Raw genomic sequence first — 18815 nt, 5'->3', positions numbered from 1 at the left:
AGTGAATGGATTTTTGAGATTACTGTAACTGGTAAATTGTATTCTTTGATAAGTAAGCTTTTAGCATGTGATATTTTGCACTGAGATATTTTTGTTTTATTTTAGTTACTGGTGGGAATTATTGATTACCTGGACATCTTAAACCGAGAAGCCTGTGAACAGGTTCATTAAGAATCTATCTTGAAAAATGCATTTTATGAATGCTTTGAATTAAGGAGGTGTTAACAGTGGTTTGCCATTTTTGCCACATAAGAGACAGTAATCTGAAACAGTTCCCTCCCTGGCAGTTGCCCATATACTTAAAACTGGCAGGGTCTAGTACTTTGAGTGACTATACTTCAATAAGGAGTAGAGCACAACAATCTACTGTATAAATGTAATCTCTTTGGTAGCATTTACTATAATGGACACCTTTTCTGCATCTAATTTTCAGATACAGACTTAACGCTTGCGATCTGGAAAAGCATTTTGTACAAATTGAAAGATTGGGCTTTCTCTTCAGTTTTCCAGATGTATTGTCTCATCTGCATACTTGAAACATCCACAATCACATAAACTCCAGATGTAACCATGGAGTTTTGCAACCCATCAAGATATAGGAAAAGTGTTGGCCAAGGTTCGGAACCAGGCAGTTTTCCATCAGTTCAACAATTCATATAAACTAATATATTCTCTGCTGATGATCAGGAATAAAGAGCCAGATAAAGTCATGCACATTCTGTTGGCAGATGGACTATGTGGCTGTTGAATTTTACTGTAACTGGTTACTCTTGTCATTCAAAGTCAACTTAATATGCAAGTTACGTCCTAATGGATGTAAAGACCTGTGTTGATGTACCCAGATTCTAGCAAATGTTGACGCTAAGAAACCTATTATGACTAATCCTTGGGAAGAGAAAGTCTGCAAAATGGCTCAAACGAGTTTACTGCAGGGGAAGCAGTTTTACTGTAGGGAGTGGGTTTTCCACAAGCTTCAGCATTGCCTCCAGGAGAAAACTAACTGCTGCAACAGTGCTGTCAACACACCACCCCTTGTAGTGAATTCTGGGAATAATGCTAGTGTTGTCTCTGGAAAAGGAGCTGCCTGGGGTGTGTTATTGGTAGGAGGGCCTGGCAGTGGCAAGACAGCCTTATGCACTGAGCTCTTGTGGCCAAGTTCACCTACAAGCTTGCAGAGAGGTTTACATCGCCAGGCTTTGGCCTTTCATTTCTGCAAAGCCCAGGACTCTGATACTTTGTGTGTTGGAGGGTTTATTAGAGGTCTGGTTGCCCAGATCTGCCACAGTGGACTTCTCCAAGGATATGAGGACAAGCTAAGGGATCCAGCAGTTCAAAGCCTCCTACAGCCCGGGGAATGTGAGAGAAACCCAGCTGAAGCATTTAAAAGGTAACAATAAGTATGTCATGGTGTTCTGGTTTCTGTGCAAAAATTAAAGTTTTTTTTAGTTTTTTTGTGTTTGTTTCTTAACTTTGCCAGTGCTTTTACTACCGCTGTATATTTGGGGATAATCTGTGGTTATGAATACACCTGTTTACTTTGTTGAAGGAAATAAAATTTAAGCTTTGTATTGTAAGGTTATGGATTAAAAGTATATCTTTTACTTGTTTAGTAACAGAATGTGAAGCACTGAAGAAACTTAATTTGAGAGGTGTGGTATTCTTGCAGACTTTTTAATGTGTAAGTGCTGTCCAGTAAAACTCAGGGCAAATCTGTTATCTTTTGCTGTGAGCCATCAAAATCAGCGTTAGAATTGTTATATCATTCTTAAATTAATGAGGAAATAGGTTAGGCAATACCTGTATCACAAGTATGAGATGCCAGGTTTGATGGACAGTGTTCAATATGGAATCACTGTGTATGGAATCAATAATGCAGTCTTTAAAATTAAAATTAACTTTTAAGAGACTTAAGTCTCTGTACATAAACAGCTCTTTTCCTCTTGACTTACTGCTTTTTCTGGAGATACTATCACTAGTTGAAGAGCTGAGTTTTCATTTCTTATAAGTAATTTCATAAACTGCATTTATTGACACCTTAGAAAATGTTTCAAAGAGCTTATAGTCTAAGTTGAACTTAGTCTAACTAAATTATGTAATTATGCAATTTGTCTTATTGGAATTAGCTATGTAAATTTCTAATACCTTTAAATATTTAAAATCAAGTCTGATAACTATATTTTTGATATATACTGATTCTAAGCAAATCTTTCTCTATAGTATCAGATTTTCTTGAAAAAATCCTTCTACTCAGATGGATTTTCTGTAATTTTTTTTTCCTGTGTGAATTTTAGTTACTCATTGAAGGGGAATAACAAGCAAATAGAGCTGTGTGTAAATTGATTTTTATTAATTTTGATTTTCTGATTGACAGAAGGAGCTAATCACTTTGTATGCCCAGTCTGTACTTGTTTAGGGAAAACCTAGTCTTTCCACTTGGACCATTTTGGTGCTCTTACTAATCTTCCACTGGATCTTTCAAAAACTTGGGTCACTTTCTTTTTCATTAAAGTAATGAATCATTAAATAAATTAGGTAACTTTGATATTGGAGAAGCTCTTTCTGATAATTCACAGAGCTACAGTTTCCTTCAGGACTGCGAAGCAGTAAGATAACCATAGTCGAATGCAGACATGAGATCACAATTAAAAGTTAAAAAGAAATATTTTTACATAGTCTATGGCATTAGATGATCTAGGCCTGCTTTTGGACAAATAGTTAAGATTTCATTGTGGGTTTTATTAGTGACTGATTGACTTGTTAGATAAGTCCTTTAGAGAGTTTTGATAGGAATGTATTTTTGATAGGAATTTTATTTAGGCAGGGTTAGATGTAATTCAACAAGTAGACAATGGAGCAAAAGGTAATTATTTTCAAAGAGTTGCAATATTTTGAGGGAGACAGAGCTGGAGGTAATTATAACATGATGGGAGATGAAATATACACAAAGAAAAGTATTTTTTTTTTCATTTTTGACAAAAACAACCTCCCAAACCAGTTTGTGTATTGTTGCTTTCTTAACATCTAACACTTGATAATATTGATGGCTTCATATATTCATGTGTGAAACAATTTAGTAGAAATAGAAAACTGATAAAGGTAAATCTTAGTTCTTCACAGGTCCTCAAAGTTGGGGAAATTTCAGAGTGATTCAGTAATTAATGCTTTTTATCTGCTTTTCTTCAGTTTTACTTCCTAATTTTTTATCCCTATTTTTTTCCCCTTAATGATACTAGATACAGTATGTAATGCGGCAAGCTAACTTCTTACATGAAGTCACGTAGCTAAGTGGTAACTTGTTAATTACCAGTTTTTTGAAATCACATTTTCTTCGTGATAATTAAAGACTGAAAGGAACTTTATGTTAATCTTAAACTTCATGTTAAATATTGCTACTTCTTTTTCTTCTGACATGGTAGAGTATAGTCTGTTGATTCTGAGATTTAGTTGTCAAATTTCTTCTGACATCCATTCATTCTTACAGCAAATGTTTATTGAGAGCCTTTTGTGTTGTAAGCACAGTTCAGCTGGAGATATTTATTGAGAACTGTCTGTGTGTTACGTGGAATTCAGATGTGGATAAATCAGTGAACCGAACAGACAAAATACCCTGTCTTCATGGAGCTTTAAGTTCTTACGCTAATATTTATCTTATTTCTATAAAAAGAAATAATATGGATACTTCGGGTATCAATATATAGATACTTGCTGTAGATGCAGCACGTGAACATTTTAACACAAATGGAATTAGATCATCTGTTGAAGAGAAGGATGAATGAAGACACATTAATTTCTTATTTTTGTTCTTTTCCATTTTTCTTCGCTGGTTAAAGTGAAAAGCTATTGTTACTACATTTAGAATATATATATTTTATCTGTTTCTGTTGGTGGAACTAAGTTGATGACAATTACATTTTTACTTGTTTTGAGAACCAAATGCTGATTTCTTTCATTCTGCCTCCCACTTCAGGCTTTTATTGCAAAACTTTGCCTTTTGTGTTGAATTGTCTTTTCTAGAGTTAATGTTAGAGGTAGAGTTTCCTAGTAGTCCTCTAACTGTGAAACAAATTCCAGTTGTTTTTGACAGAAGGATCAAGGCACCTAAGTTATGGAATGAGGGAGGGGCTAGTGGTTTTAGATCCTGTGATTGGCTTAGAAGCACAGCTGAAGATGGTTATTTTTTCAACCAGAAACTTCTTTCTGAACTTTACTATCATGGTCCTTGAACCCCCAAGGGTCTTTTTTGGAGAGTTAGATGGATGTGGAATGGAAGTACAAAGCTTTGTTCCTAGTGGATATCATTCTCTTTTATTTCTGGTTCACAATCTGCAAGGCCAGGTGTGAGTCAATTCTGTGTGTGATGTCAATTTTTCCGAGTCGAGTAAAAAGATTTTGTTCTGTGTAATGTTGATAGGAATTAATTAAACATCTTCAGTGGTACCACAAATTAAGTGTAAATGGAATAAAATCATGATGAAGAATTAAGGATGAATGACTCTAAACTTTGAGAGTTTAGTAGAAAAGTCATCTGAGAAGTGGTGAAAGACAACAATGGCTTGTTAGAAAAGGATTGGGAGTTGGAAGACTGGACTGTGACCTTTGTTTTTATGTTGAATGAGAATCCTTGGGCTTCCCTGGTGGCGCAGTGGTTGAGAGTCCGCCTGCTGATGCAGGGGACACCGGTTCATTCCCCGGTCGGTCCGGGAAGATCCCACGTGCCGCAGAGCGGCTGGGCGCGTGAGCCATGGCCACTGAGCCTGCGCGTCCGGAGCCTGTGCTCCGCAACGGGAGAGAGGCCACAACAGTGAGAGGCCTGCGTACCAAAAAAAAAAAAAAAAAAAAAAAATCCTTGAATGGTGAAATTTTCTTTTTTCTTTCTAATCTTTTTATCTCCCTCTTGAACATTTTATAGTTCTTCACTGGTATCTCTTTAGATTTTTAACTTCTTTTGTAATTATTTATGCATACATGTTCTGTAATCTCCTCTATTAGGCATATGTTTCTTCGTGACATTATTCATGACTGATTAATATTTTATGCTTACCATAGCGCTTTGAACAGCACTTTGCATATCGTAAGTGCTAAATGATTATCATTTGAAGGAGTGAATAATACTACTTACCTATCTAGAATGTGCTTGAACCTGATTGAAGGACAGCTGAAGTGCTTGCATAAGAAAGGAAATTGAAATGTTATATCATTTAGGTCAGTTTTAAATGCAGACCAGAATGGTACAGTGATTATTAATTTATTAACCTGCTGTCTGCTCTTTAGCATGTATGAATGTGGATTGGTCCAGATAGTTTTACGTGGCCAGATGTCTGTCTTCTGTCTTAACTGTAGTATTAAGAGTATACTCCAAACTCAACAAAGGGGCAAAGAACAGAATGGGACTGGAACGTGTGCTTCCTTCTTACCCTCAGTTGTGGGGTATTTTCAAGGCAAAATATTTCCTTTCCATTATCTGTCTTGAATATCTAAGACTATTTAAGATAACCATCATTATCTAAACACTGTCGGATTAAAAGGTCTTGTAAAGGTGTCTTTACAGTTCACATTTTGAATAAAATAAATGAAAATATAATTTTCATAATCAAAATTCTACATTTCTTTTAGTGTAATAGTGTCAGTTTCCACTGAGTTGTCTGTTGCTTCCAGCTCTTATGTTATTTTGACTTTGATATGGACTTCCATGCATTCAAACCCTTGCACCTTCCCTTCCTAAAATCTTTTCCTTTTACCCTAGCCTTTCTCTCTCTTTTATACTTCATGTCTAAGTGCTGCTTCCTTTGGTTCCTGGTTCCTTTATCATTTGCTGAACTAGTCCTCAGCATTTAATCAGTTCTGTAGTGGCATAACATATTGCTCCGTATTTATACTGTTTAACATCAGCCACGTTCTTAATTCTGCTTGGCCATTTTTTTATTTACTTCTTGATAACTCAGACTTTATTTTGGATCAGAAAGAGTAAAGTAGTGCCCTATAGGTTGAATATATTTTTTATCCACTTCAGGAAATTTCACACACCTATCCAGATTTGGGGGTTTTCTTGAAAAACAATTGGAAATTTTGACGGTATTAGCTTTTCATTTTTTTTGAAGCAATAATCTGGTGGCACTGTGTCAGCTGCTGTCTTTATGTGGGGCCTACACATTCTAATTTGATTCCGTCTCCTCCACTCTCTATTATTCTATCCCAAGACTACTTCGTTTGTTTATATATGCCAGCCTGGCTCCTGTGGGCATTTGCAAACGTGAACATGTTTTCTATTTCTCTGAGTAGAGAAACACTATAATTTTTATCTCCCCCCAAATTTGCTATTATATTATCTTGAATTTGTACATGCAAGTACTACTACTTCTTCCCTATCACCTCATTTTATCTTAGCGTACTAAAATCTGACTTCTACGTCTACATGTTCACAGAAAGATGTTTAAGCATAATAGCTTCTGAACCCACTACTCAGTCGATCTTTAGCCTTAGATGATATATGTTAGGACTTTCTTCATTATTTGTGCTTTCTTGCATTCAGAATCTCCTGTCTGACTGTATTCTTTGGTGGCCCTTCCTCTAGGTTCTCTCTGGCCATTTGTCCAACAAAGCTTCCTTAGATCTTCTCTCTTTGTATATACGCTCCTTCAGTAATTTTATTTACTTACATGGCTACCAATGCTCATGTCTAATGTGACAGCAATCAGATCTACATCAACAGCCCTTGTCTTCATTCTGATCAACAGGTATCTTTTCACTGGAGTGTCTGTCACCTTCCTCTGTTCAATCCAGCGTCTCTTTTAGCATTTCTCTTCGTTGACTCATTCATTCATTTCTTTTTTTATATATAAATTTATTTATTATTTTATTTATTTATTTTCGGCTACTTTGGTTCCTTGTTGCTGTGAGCGGCTTTCTGTAGTTGCAGTGAGCGGGGGCTACTCTTCGTTGTGGTGCGTGGGCTTCTCGTTGCTGTGGCTTCTCTTATTACGGAGCACGGGCTCTAGGCATGTGGGCTTCAGGAGTTGTGGCACACGGGCTCAGTAGTTGTGCCTCGCAGGCTCTAGAGCACAGGCTCAGTAGTTGTAGCACACGGGCTTAGTTGCCCCGCGGCATGTGGGATCTTCCTGGACCAGGGCTCGAACCCGTGTCCCCTGCATTGGCAGGCAGATTCTTAACCACTGCGCCACCAGGGAAGCCGCATTCATTTCTTAAACAAATAATCAGCACCTGCTATGCGCCAGATGTGTGCTAATGTCCAGATAACAGGACTAAAGTGGTGAGCCAAACAGGACACTGAGCTCAGTGGGGGGAAATACATTGAACAAATAATCACAAAAATAAATGTAAAAATGGAGCTTTAGTAAGTGCTAAGAAGGAGGGACACAGGCTGATAAGAAAGCATGTAATATGAGGCTTGATCGTTGTCTTGGGTTCTGGGAAAACTGACTCTCTTATCTACGTTGTTCCATAATTACTCTTATTTCCTAGACCCTTTCTACTTAAAAGTATGATCTTAAGATCAACAATAGTGGCACCACCTGGGAGGTTATTATAAATGCAGAATCTTGAATCCGCTGAACTGAATCTGCCTTTTAACAAGATTCCTAAGTGAATTCTGTGCACATTGAAGTTTGAGAAGCACTGCCCAGGCTAGATTCTAGAGTTTTCTTTGATTATTTTCTATTATATTTCTCTATTCTACGGTATTTAATCTTTTTCTTGGAATGGTTCTTGAATTCTTTTCCCCTAATCTAGAATTTTTGTTCATCACGTCCTGGGTGCTTTACTTAACCTTAGCCTCTCTATATGTAATTCATTTTGGTAACAGTTGGCCAATTAACTGTAGTAAAACAGTGCTTTCTTTAGGTCATTCCTCTGAGCCTGTGATAACCTCTACAACAAATTTAAATTTCTCTGCTTGGCTTTAAAAGCTCTTCATAATTTGGTTCTCTTCCATCTAAAGTATGTATCATGTTTCCAAACTTCACCAGAACACATTAAGCTCATTTATTCTTTCAAGAAATATTTTTAAGCATATGAGACAATGTTAAAGTCGACAAGAGATATGGATAAGAATAGTCTTATGTTTCTTAGTGTTTAGTAAGAACTTGATATACATAGTAAGGATATGGACCTTTTGTTTGTTATATATTTTGCAGATTTTTTTTTAGTTTGTTTTTTAGCCCTTAACTTTGTTTTTAGCAACTTTGCTTTTAGCAGTTTTGCTTTTTAGGAAATATCTATAAAGTATAATGGCTTCTATACAATGAAATGGTTTGATTTTATAAAGTAAAATAAGTAAATACTTATTTTTCTCCCCTTAAAAATAATCTTTGAAGTGTATTCTGATTGGTGGCCTGTCTTTACTGTCTAGTTGTTCTAGTGATGTCTTTGACCATACTATACAATTGTTTTAAATTTCAAACCAGGGCTTCCCTGGTGGCGCAGTGGTTGAGAGTCCGCCTGCCGATGCAGGGGAACCGGGTTCGTGCCCCGGTCCGGGAGGATCCCACATGCCGCGGAGCGACTGGGCCCGTGAGCCATGGCCGCTGAGCCTGCGCGTCTGGAGCCTGTGCTCTGCAACGGGAGCGGCCACGACAGTGAGAGGCCCGCGTACCGCAAAAAAAATAAATAAATAAAATAAATTTCAAACCAGTTTCTTTCTTTCATGTTATCTTAATCTCAGAAATATGCCTAATGTCATTTTTTTTCTATAACACATGTAATGTAGCTAAATATAGTCTTTGGTAATAAAGTAGAATTTGAAAATGTTCATGTAATTACTTAATAAAAATAGGTATTAATTAAGAGAACTAATTACATCTTACTTGTGGTTATCTTGAGCAATGATTTGGAACATTCCAAAAACTGGTGACCTTTTACAGTTGTGACTCATGATTTGAATATATAGACACTGGTGTGGATTGAATTATCTGCTTTTGTTCTTCTTCTCTCCATGTATCCTTGGTCTTTGCCATGTGACATTGCAGTCCTTCTGCTAGAGGAGAAGCGTACTTCTCTGCCTTTTGATTTCGGCTCAGCCATGAGATTTGCTTTGGCCAGTGGGATGTTAGTAGACGTGACCCAAACAGAGGCTTAACATGTGCGTGAGTGATTGGGCTTGTCCTTTTTGTGTCTCATTACCTTCAGAAGAACATGTTCTGGCGAGCTTGTTGGTCCAAAGAAGATGAGGGAGATGTGGAGTAAACCAGACCCAACTGGAAGCTTGACTCCACGCCTGGAGTACAACGAACTCATAGACACAGAAGTATAAATGATTGTTATTTCAAGCCACTGCGTTTTGGGGTGGTTGTGGTACATCACTGTTGTGGAAATAGCTAACAATACAAAAATTAAGGAAATAACATTTCAAATAGGAAATTGTTAATTTTCATCAAAAATCTAGGAGTCCTCATTGATTCTTCAATTTCACTCACCCCCTACACTCAATCCGTCAGGTACTTTTGTTCTGTTTCCAAGATAAAACAAATACCTCAACTTTTCTTCATCTGCATTGCTGCCACTCCCATTATCCCTTTCAGTGGTGTCCTAACTGGTCGTCTTCTTGCTATTGTTGTCCCTCTTATCTTCACAAAGCAGTTAAGGATAATCAGATCTTGTTAACTGTCTGCTTAAAACCTGCAGTTAGCTTCTCACTACCTTCAGAATAAAATCTAAGCTTTACATGGTCTAGTCCTTACCTAGCCTTTGACTTCAGCCTGTACTGTTTTCAGCCTTGTTCATTGGTTCTTCATCCACATTGTTCTTATTATTGTTCTGAAATAGGTCACCTTCTGGCCAGCAGATTTTTGTATGGCTACTTGCTCTGGTATCACTTAGTGCACCAGCTTTAATGTTACCTCCTCTGAGGTCTTCCCTTCTCCACTGAATCTTTACAAGTCTCCCCACCCGGTCATTTTCTTAAATCACAACATCCCACTTTGTTTTCTTTATTTCTTAATTTTTAGTGTCTATCATGATTGGAAATTATTTTGTGCATTTGTTCACTTTGACTTTCTGTCTACCTTCTGGAATGAGCAGAGTACTTGTCTGTCTTGTGTCTTTATATCTCCAGGGCTTAGAATATAGCAGAGACTCAGTATTTCCTGAATTAATGAGTAACTGTATTTTACGTTAAAACGTTATAATTTTGTCACATTGATAATTTGTATTGCTCAACCATATTCAGCTTTGAAATATTCTATTTTCCTGTGGAATAATACTATACATATAGATTATATAGTTATAGATGAAAAGTTTCTAAAACCAGTATTTTTGATGATTTCATTAGTGTCAACAATTCATATTGAAATTAATTTTTATCAGTGGAAAATCTTTTTAATAGCATCAGATTTATGTTATGTGACGTGAGTCATATGAGGTCATAAATCCATAGTTTCATCTGTAGAATTCTTATCATTCTTTCAGCCATTGTCATTTAAATTTCATATTCACTTAGAAAGGAGAAAAAAACTTTTGTAGTTTAAATCTCAGCTAATATGTTTGTTAAATTGCTACTTTAGGGAGAGAAGCAACTTGCAAACAGAGACCTTCACAGGAATTTAAAGGGAAAAAATAATGGTACTAAAGGGGAAGAAATTGTAGAAAATAAATTTACAGAGGAAATGATAGATTGCTCCTACCGCCAAAGGTTCAGTTATACAGCAAAGTTAATAAAATTGAAAAACAAAGATGCATGTACTTCCTCATTTTGCCATATTTGCTCTAAATCTGGGTTTCCTGTCTCTGTTTTAAAGAAAAAATAATCCACATTTGAAGCCACCTAGGTATCCCGTTAAGTCTGATCTACTCATACCCCGTAGGTGACCCCTCCTGTGAGTTCACTTTTTATGCCTATGTAGTTTGACCAGTTTATATACATAGGGAGATATATATGTATATACACATACTTGTTACATGCTCTAGTTCTGTACATTTTTGATTCCACATCAGCAATTCTCAAACTTTTTTATTCTAGGTCTCCTTTATACTCTTGAAGATTATTGCACACACCAAAGAATTTGTTTATGTGGGTTGTATTTATAAATATTTGCTTATTTAAAATTTAAACTGATATTTAAATATGTATTAATATATTTAATAATAAATCTTTATCTATTAACATAAATAACATTTTAATGAAAGAATATACTGTCCAAGACCAAAAAAAAAAAAAAAAACCACTTAAAGAGTGGTGTTGTTTTACATTGTTTTGCAAATCTTTTTAATATTAGGCTTAATAAAAGACAGCTGGATTATCGTGGTTCTGTTTCTGCATGCAGTCTCTAGAAAACGCCACTTTATCCTTGAGAGAGAACAAGAGTGAAAAAGGCAAATGACATCTTAGTTTTATTATGACACTGAATAGGGGACTCCAAGGGATCCCCAGACTACAATGTGGAAACCATTGTTCTGTATAAATAGTACTGTGTTGCTGGCACTATTCTGCAACATTTTCTGTGTAACGCTTTTTTTTTTATGTTTAGCCAAGTTTTTATATGTGGATCTACATGATTCACTTTACCATATGGTATATAATGTCATCCTTTATACTATAATTCATTTGTTGTCATGTTGATACTCATTTAAGATGTATTCAACTTTTCCAACTTTACAAAACAGTTACGAACATTCTTGGGTATTCTGATGTGCATATACTAGGAATAAAATAGTGAAGGGTGATTCGAGGTTGAATACTTAGAAGTGAAATTTTGGATCATAAGGTGTGTATATCCATCTTCAACTCTGAGGAGATAGTACCAACTACCCTTTAAAATTACATCAGTGTATCCTCTTGTAGTACTGTGTAATTTGAGTTTCCATTACTCTACCAGGTCACCAATACTTGCCATAATGTCAGAGTTCTTTATGTTCTGGAAAGTGAATGTGAAATGGTCCCTTATTTTAAATATCCTTGATCCTGTGGCTCGTAATTTTGCTTGTGAAATTTTTGTTTTGAAATGTACAAAAAAGAATAGAGTCAAATATATCAATCTTTTCTTTTTTAAAATTGTTTTAGTTCTCGTAACTTTAATAATTTTATTCATTTATAAATTTATTTATTTTATTTATTTTGGCTGCGTTGGGTCTTCATTGCTGCCTGCGGGCTTTCTCTAGTTGCAGCGAGAGAGGGCTACTCTTCGTTGTGGTGCATGGGCTTCTCATTGTGGTGGCTTCTCTTGTTGCAGAGCACGGGCTCTAGGCGCGCTGGCTTCAGTAGTTGTGGCACGTGGCTCAGTAGTTGTGGCCCGTGGGCTCTAGAGCGCAGGCTCAGTAGTTGTGGCGCACGGGCTTGGTTGCTCCATGGCGTGTGGGATCTTCCTGGACCAGGGATCGAACCCTTGTCCCCTGCATTGGCAGGTGGATTCTTAACCACTTCACCACCAGGGAAGTCCCTCAATCTTTTCTTTTTATGATTTCCTTTACACTTTGGCCTTTTTGGGTCTTAATATTTAAAAACTTGTTTTCTACTTGATTATTCTAGCAGCACTTGTTGAATGGCTCATCTTTCACTATTGATTTGTAATACCACTGCGGTGAGACACACACACACACACACACACACACACACACACACACACACGTATTTCCGAGTTCTCTATTTTACTTTGGTTTATTCGTTCATTCATTGATTTATCATATATGTATTAGATACCAGGAATGCGCCAGATGCCATTCTTAATACTGAGATGTAATAGTAAAAAAGAAGTGGCAAATATCCTCTGTGTTTATGGAGCTTACATTTTGAGGGTTGGGGTGGGTGGTTAGTAGAAAAATGAAAAGTTAAGAAGATAGTATATAATACATAGCATATCACTACGCAATAAGTGCTACGTGGAAAATCAAAGCAGAGTTAGGATGGTAGGAGTGATGCGCTGAGTAGGTTGGGGGAGGAGTGTTGCTATTTATGTAGGGGAGGTTAGGGCATCCTGAAGGAAGTATCCAGACTGAGGATATATCAAGTGCAAAGTCTTGAGGTGGGAGTTGGCTTAATATTATCCAAGAGAAACAAGGGGGAGCCTGTGTGGCTGGAACAGAGTGAGCAAGTAGTTGAGTATATGAGACAAGTCGAGATGTAGTTAGGAGCCACATAATGTATGGACTTGGAGGCCATTGTAAGGACATTCATTTTTCCTTTGAGGAGATTGGAAGCCATTAAGTCTTTTAAACAGAGTAGTGAAACATCATATGACATGATTTTAAAGGATCACACTAGCTACTGCGTTGAGAACTGGCGTGGTAAATGTGGAAGCAAGGAAACCAGTAAGTGGCCAGTGCAGCAGTCAAGGTGAGAGACAGTGTACTTGGACTAAGGTGAAGTAGAGGTGGTGAGAAGTGTTGTATTCTGATTATTTTTAACATTGACCTGATAGCACACTGGAAGGTGGAATATGAGAAAAACAGAGGAGTAAAGGATGGTTCTAAGATACTTGGCTTGAGAAATTGTAAGGATGGAGTTGTCTTTTACTGAAAAGAAGAAGACTGACAGGAGCAAGGTGGAGTTTGAGGTCAGAAGTTTCGTTTTGCATATGTTCAGCATTAGACGTCTGAAGTTAGGTAAGCAGTTAGATTTACGAGGCTAGATTCAAAAGAGAGGTGCTGTCTCTATATATCAGTTTGGTTTCAATGGAATATAGATGGTATTTAAGAGCATTAAGTAGCTTATGTAAGGAATGAATGTAAATAGAGAAGATCCAAGATCTGAACCTTAGTGTACTTCCAACTTCAAAGGTTGAGAATATATGAAGAAAAAGTAGCTAGTATGAAAGGAGCAGAAAGCCAGGTGACAAAGTGAAGACAGTGTCTTTAGAAGGAGGAAGTGATAAGCTAAGTCAGGTATTTGCTGAGTTGAGGATTGATTTTAGTAACATGGAGGTCTTGGGGTATAGGTGGAGTGGAAAATAAACCTTGATTATAATAAGATCATGAATAAGTGAGAGGAGTAAATAGGCAGTAAATATCGGCAGAATTTTTGAGGCATTTTGCTGTAAGGAAGGGGAGCAGCAAAGTTGAATAATAGCTGGAGAAGGATATGTGTTTGAGGGTGATAAAGAAGAGATGAGATTGATGATTCAAGAAAGAAAGGGTAAAGTGCTGGAAATAAATCATTGAGAAGGTAAGATAAGGAAGGATCTGTTATTAGAGTGGGTGGGATAGGAGCACAGATGGTTCATCCATAGTTAGAGGAGGGAAGGCAGTGTATGTAGATCAAAGTGCAGGTGGGTTGGGAGAGTAGATGTTCCAGTGAGTTTGTGGAAGTTCTCTTCTAATTATATATGCCTAGAAGGGTGTGTGTGTGTGTGTGTGTGTGTGCATGCACACATTTTTATATTAAATGTTACTTATACGTATTTAAATAATTTTTTATTATCTAGGAAACCAGGTCAATAGTTGCAAGTGAATGTGGGGAGTAAGGAAATCATGGAGGTTTGAGAAGAACGAAGTGTAAATATCATCTAGGCAAGTGGGGCATGGATGGTTTAGTGTTTCTCCAAGTGCGGTGTAGGCCCCTGCAAGGTCAAAGTTATTTTTAAAATAATACTAACACATAACACAGCATTTGTTTTTTCACTCTTGTTCTCTTTTGAGGGTATAGTGGAGGCCACATGAGAGACTGAGTGCACAAATATTCTGGCTGAGATTTTGATGAGGGTTGCATTGAATCTTTAGGTGAATTTGTGGGAATTAACCTGTTTGCAGTGTTGAATCTCCTAACCCATGAATGTATCTCCTAATTCAGTGTTGAATCTCTTAATCCATGAATATCATGCTAACAATAGTATCTAGATTATTTAAGTCTGTATTTATTGTCTCTTTTTCCTCTAAATTACCAATCACGTATTTCTGCCCTTTTTCTGTCTGATAATTTTTGATTGTATGTCAGACAGTGTGTTAAATGACTGGAGCTCCAGATAATATCTTTCATCAGAGAAGGTTTTCGTTTTTCTCATTTGGGCAGAGAGAGTGAGGGGCTGATATAATCAGGATGGAGGTGGGCTGGGGCTCCTTTGTAGTCTTAGTAAGACTGCTAGTTTATTCCTATTATTTTGGTGTGGACCTTCTAAGCTTTTGATTGAGAGTTCCAAAAGGACTTGATAATTCAGTTCTTCCCCAAGAAATATTTATTTAGTCCTTTGACTTCCTGCCCCTTATACCTTCAAATTCTAACAAGTGTCTTGAAGGGGATGGGTTTTGTGTTTAAAGCAAGTACCCTCCCATTAGCAGAATTTTGTCTCCAACATACAGACTACGGGAGATTTCATGCTGGCTTTTAGACACACTCATCCTAGTTCCCTAGCTTTTTAAATACAACCCAGAATTTAGCAAATGTACCTTGGAGAAAATCAGCCTCTTGTTAGGGACACCTCAGATTTGCACTTTCTCTGAAAGAGACGTAGCTGGCCTCTGAAAGTTGTGCTGATTTTATTCCTCTGGTAGAGTCCCTCAGGGTGGCCCAAGCCTGATTCTCAGTCCATACTTAAAATCACTGTATGCCTCAAATCAGCAAATGACCCCTGAGGAGAAAGCAGCAGGTGGTTTGGTTTTTTGTTTTTGTTTTGCTCATTTTGGATCAACTCCCATCCTCTGGAGTTCTAATTCATTTTGTTCTCTTGCTTCAACAGCTTTCTCATATCTTTAAAAACGTAAATTTTGTAACGGATAACATTTTTTTTCTAGCTATTGCAGCGGGAGTTTTGGGCTGCTGCCACCTACTGCATTTTATCTGGCAGTGGAAGTCCCTATGAGGAAGATTTCTCTGGTTCTCTCCTGTTTTATTTGATTTGTGGCTTTGCTTGTTAAATAATTCCTTTTTTAAAAATTGGATTTTATTCCCTCTTTTATTTATCTGAATATCACAACTACATTTTCTTTACGTTCTTTGGCAGTTTTATAAGTTACTTTCATTTGGACATGAACACGTATTCCGATTGTTGAGTTTGCTGCTTTCTCTCTGAGCACTATAAATTTTGTAATTTTTTTTTTCACTCTCCTGTTTGGTTCACCACTTCTACCTCTGCTCTCCTTGCTCTGATTGCTGATTGCCTCCACCACTCCGCACCCTCAGTGCAGTCTAGGATGAGGGCCAATAATTGAGATACAAAGCTCACACTCCAAGCCGATACAAGTGATTTTGTAGATTTAGTCACTGACCCATGATCATTTTAGGTTCAGTTCCTGTCTCCAAGGAGGCTGATTTTTTGCCCTCCCTGCTGCTTCTTAAAAGCCATAGCCCTAGGCAGTAGTCTGTGCTTTTTGTTTCCTTCTTTCATTAGTAATAAGGAGAGCCCCTGTTCCAGCCCCTAGTTTCATACAGTGAGTCTGAGTCCTATTAGTAGAGGCAGGGCTACTACCTCGCCCCTTTTACTTCCACCATCTAATCCCCAGGCTGCCATTGCAGACAAGTTTGACAAGCTGAAGTTTTCGGTTCACTCACAGCATTATGCTTCTTTTCTGTTTCTGATACTTTGAAATGTTTATTTTATTTTTGACTCTGGTTATGTTTTTCTTATTTCATTTTGTTTTTATATTCCATCATTCCCTGCTATATTTTAGCAAAGGGGAAACAGTGCATAAAAGCATGAAGTTACAACAATATCTTGGTCAAAGTTTTGAGGGAAATTTTCCCCTACATTTTGGCCAAGCTCCTTACCTGATTTTAATTATCAATTGTACTTATTAGATTTTTTTTATTGAGTATATAAATTTGATCCCTAACTGGTTTGAGGTATCTTATACCCTGTTCCACATTTTCACATGCTTTAATTTACTGGAGGGTAATTTCATTCCTAAGGAAAGAAAATAGGGAAACAACCTAAGTGTCCACTGACTTAGATAAATTGATAAAGAAATTCTGATATGCATATATACACATAATTCAGCCATAGTAAAAGAAGGAAATTCTGCCATTTCTGGCAGCATGGATGGATCTTGAGGGCATTATGCTGAGTGAAATAAGTCAGACATAGAGACAAATGCTGTATGATTTCACTTGTGTTTGGAATCTAAAAAACCCAACTCATTGAAATGGAGATCAGCTTTGCAGTTCCCAGAGGCAGGGGTTAGGAGGTGGGGGCATTAGGTGAAGGTGGTCAAAAGGTACAAACTTCCAGTTATAAGAGGTGTAATGTACAGCATGGCAACTATAGTTAGCGGTAGTACTGTATTGTATATTTGAAAGGTGCTAGGAGACTAGATCTTAAAAGTTGGAAAAAAAAATTATTAACTGTGAGATGATGGATATTAACTAAGCTTATTTTGGTGACATTTTACAATATGTACATATATGTGTTGTATACCTTAAACTTACACAATGTAATAATGTCAATATATATCTTAACGAAATGGGAGAAAAAGAGAAAAGTAAAACCTGTGTTTGTTTTCCTAAGACAAGATATATTAAGTAAGAATTATTAGTGATTTAGTTTTTCTACTTCTCGTCTTTTTAAAAAACATTTATTTTAAAGCATAGCCTTTCGAAAGAATTTAATCATTTTATTAATAAAATGATGGGCCAGTATGTCAGCATTGTACTTCCAGATGGTTTTGGAAAGTGCTAGGTATTTAGGATTACCCTTCTAGGTAAACTTCAAATGTATAATATTTTGATGCTAAATTTCACCAGATAGTAGTGAGATTTTAGACGGCAGAATTCAAAGTGGGTAATCTGGTAATATTATGTATAATTTTTTTTTTGGTTGAAAAAACTTTCCTTTCTCAATTGAATTCCCTTTGCAACTTTGTGAAAAATCACTTCCTGTATTTATACTGGTCTGTTTCTAGACTTTGATGTGTCTGTCTTTTGCAAATACCATACTATTTTTTTAAATTTACAGACTTTATTTTTTTAGGTTCACTGCTTTTAAGGGGAACGTGTAGAGAGTTTCCATTTATTCCCATCCCTGCACACACACAGACTCCTCCACTATCGACATCCTGCATCACAGTGGTGCATTTGTTATAAATGATGAACCTGCATTGACATATCATTAATACCCAAAGTCCATAGTTGACATTAGCGTTCTCTCTTGGTGTTGTACATCCTATGGGTTTTAAGAAATATATAATAAATGTATCCACCATTATTGTATCATACACAGTAGTTTTACTGCCCTAAAAATCCTCTATGCTCTGCCTATTCATCACTCCCTCCTCGTAGCAACCACTGATCTTGTCACCATTTCCATAGTTTTGCCTTAAGAATGTTTGACAGTCAGAATCATACAGTATGTAGCCTTTTCATATTGGCTTTTTTCACTGGGTAATATACATTTGATTCCTCCATGTCTTTTCATGGCCTGATAGCTCATATCTTTTTAGTGCTGAATGATTTTCCATTGTCTGGATGTACCATAGTTTATTAACATTCACCTACTGAAGGACATCTTGGTTGCTTCCGAAGTTTGGCAGTTATGAATAAAGCTGTTATATACACCATGTGTGCAGATGTTTGCATGGACATACTTTTTCAGTTCATTTAGGTAAATACCAGGGACACAATTGCTGTTTTGTATGGGAAGAGTATGTTTAGTTTTCTATGAAACTGCCAAACTGTCTTCCAAACTTGCTGTGTACCATTTTGCATTCCCACCAGCAACGAATGAGAGTTCCTGTTGCTCCACATCCTTGCCAGTATTTGGTGTTGTCAGCGCTTGGATTTTGGCCATTCTAACTTATATGTCGCAGCTTGTCTTAATTTGCAATTCCCTAATGACATATGATGTTGAACTTCTTTTCATACGCTTACCTGCTATCTGTAGCTTCTTTGGTGAGGTGTCTGTTCAGGTCTTTTGCCTATTTTTTATTCAGTTTGTTTTCCAGTGTCC

General features: G+C 36.9%; 1 protein-coding gene across 1 annotated transcript in view; it reads left to right on the top strand.

The window, feature by feature from the left end:
• Positions 1 to 875: 875 nt before the first annotated feature.
• ANKRD50 (ankyrin repeat domain containing 50) overlaps positions 876 to 18815 on the top strand; it is a 41396-nt gene continuing 23456 nt past the window's right edge. Inside the window, exon 1 of the mRNA XM_033419392.2 lies at positions 876 to 1387. Within this exon, the coding sequence (XP_033275283.1) occupies positions 876 to 1387 (512 nt within the window). The remainder of the gene's footprint in view (positions 1388 to 18815) is intronic.

Source organism: Orcinus orca, chromosome 4, assembly GCF_937001465.1.
Source record: "Orcinus orca chromosome 4, mOrcOrc1.1, whole genome shotgun sequence".
NCBI classification, from domain to species: domain Eukaryota; kingdom Metazoa; phylum Chordata; class Mammalia; order Artiodactyla; family Delphinidae; genus Orcinus; species Orcinus orca.
The sequence above is the reverse complement of the archived record's forward strand: the minus strand, read 5'-3'. Positions and strand labels throughout refer to the sequence as shown.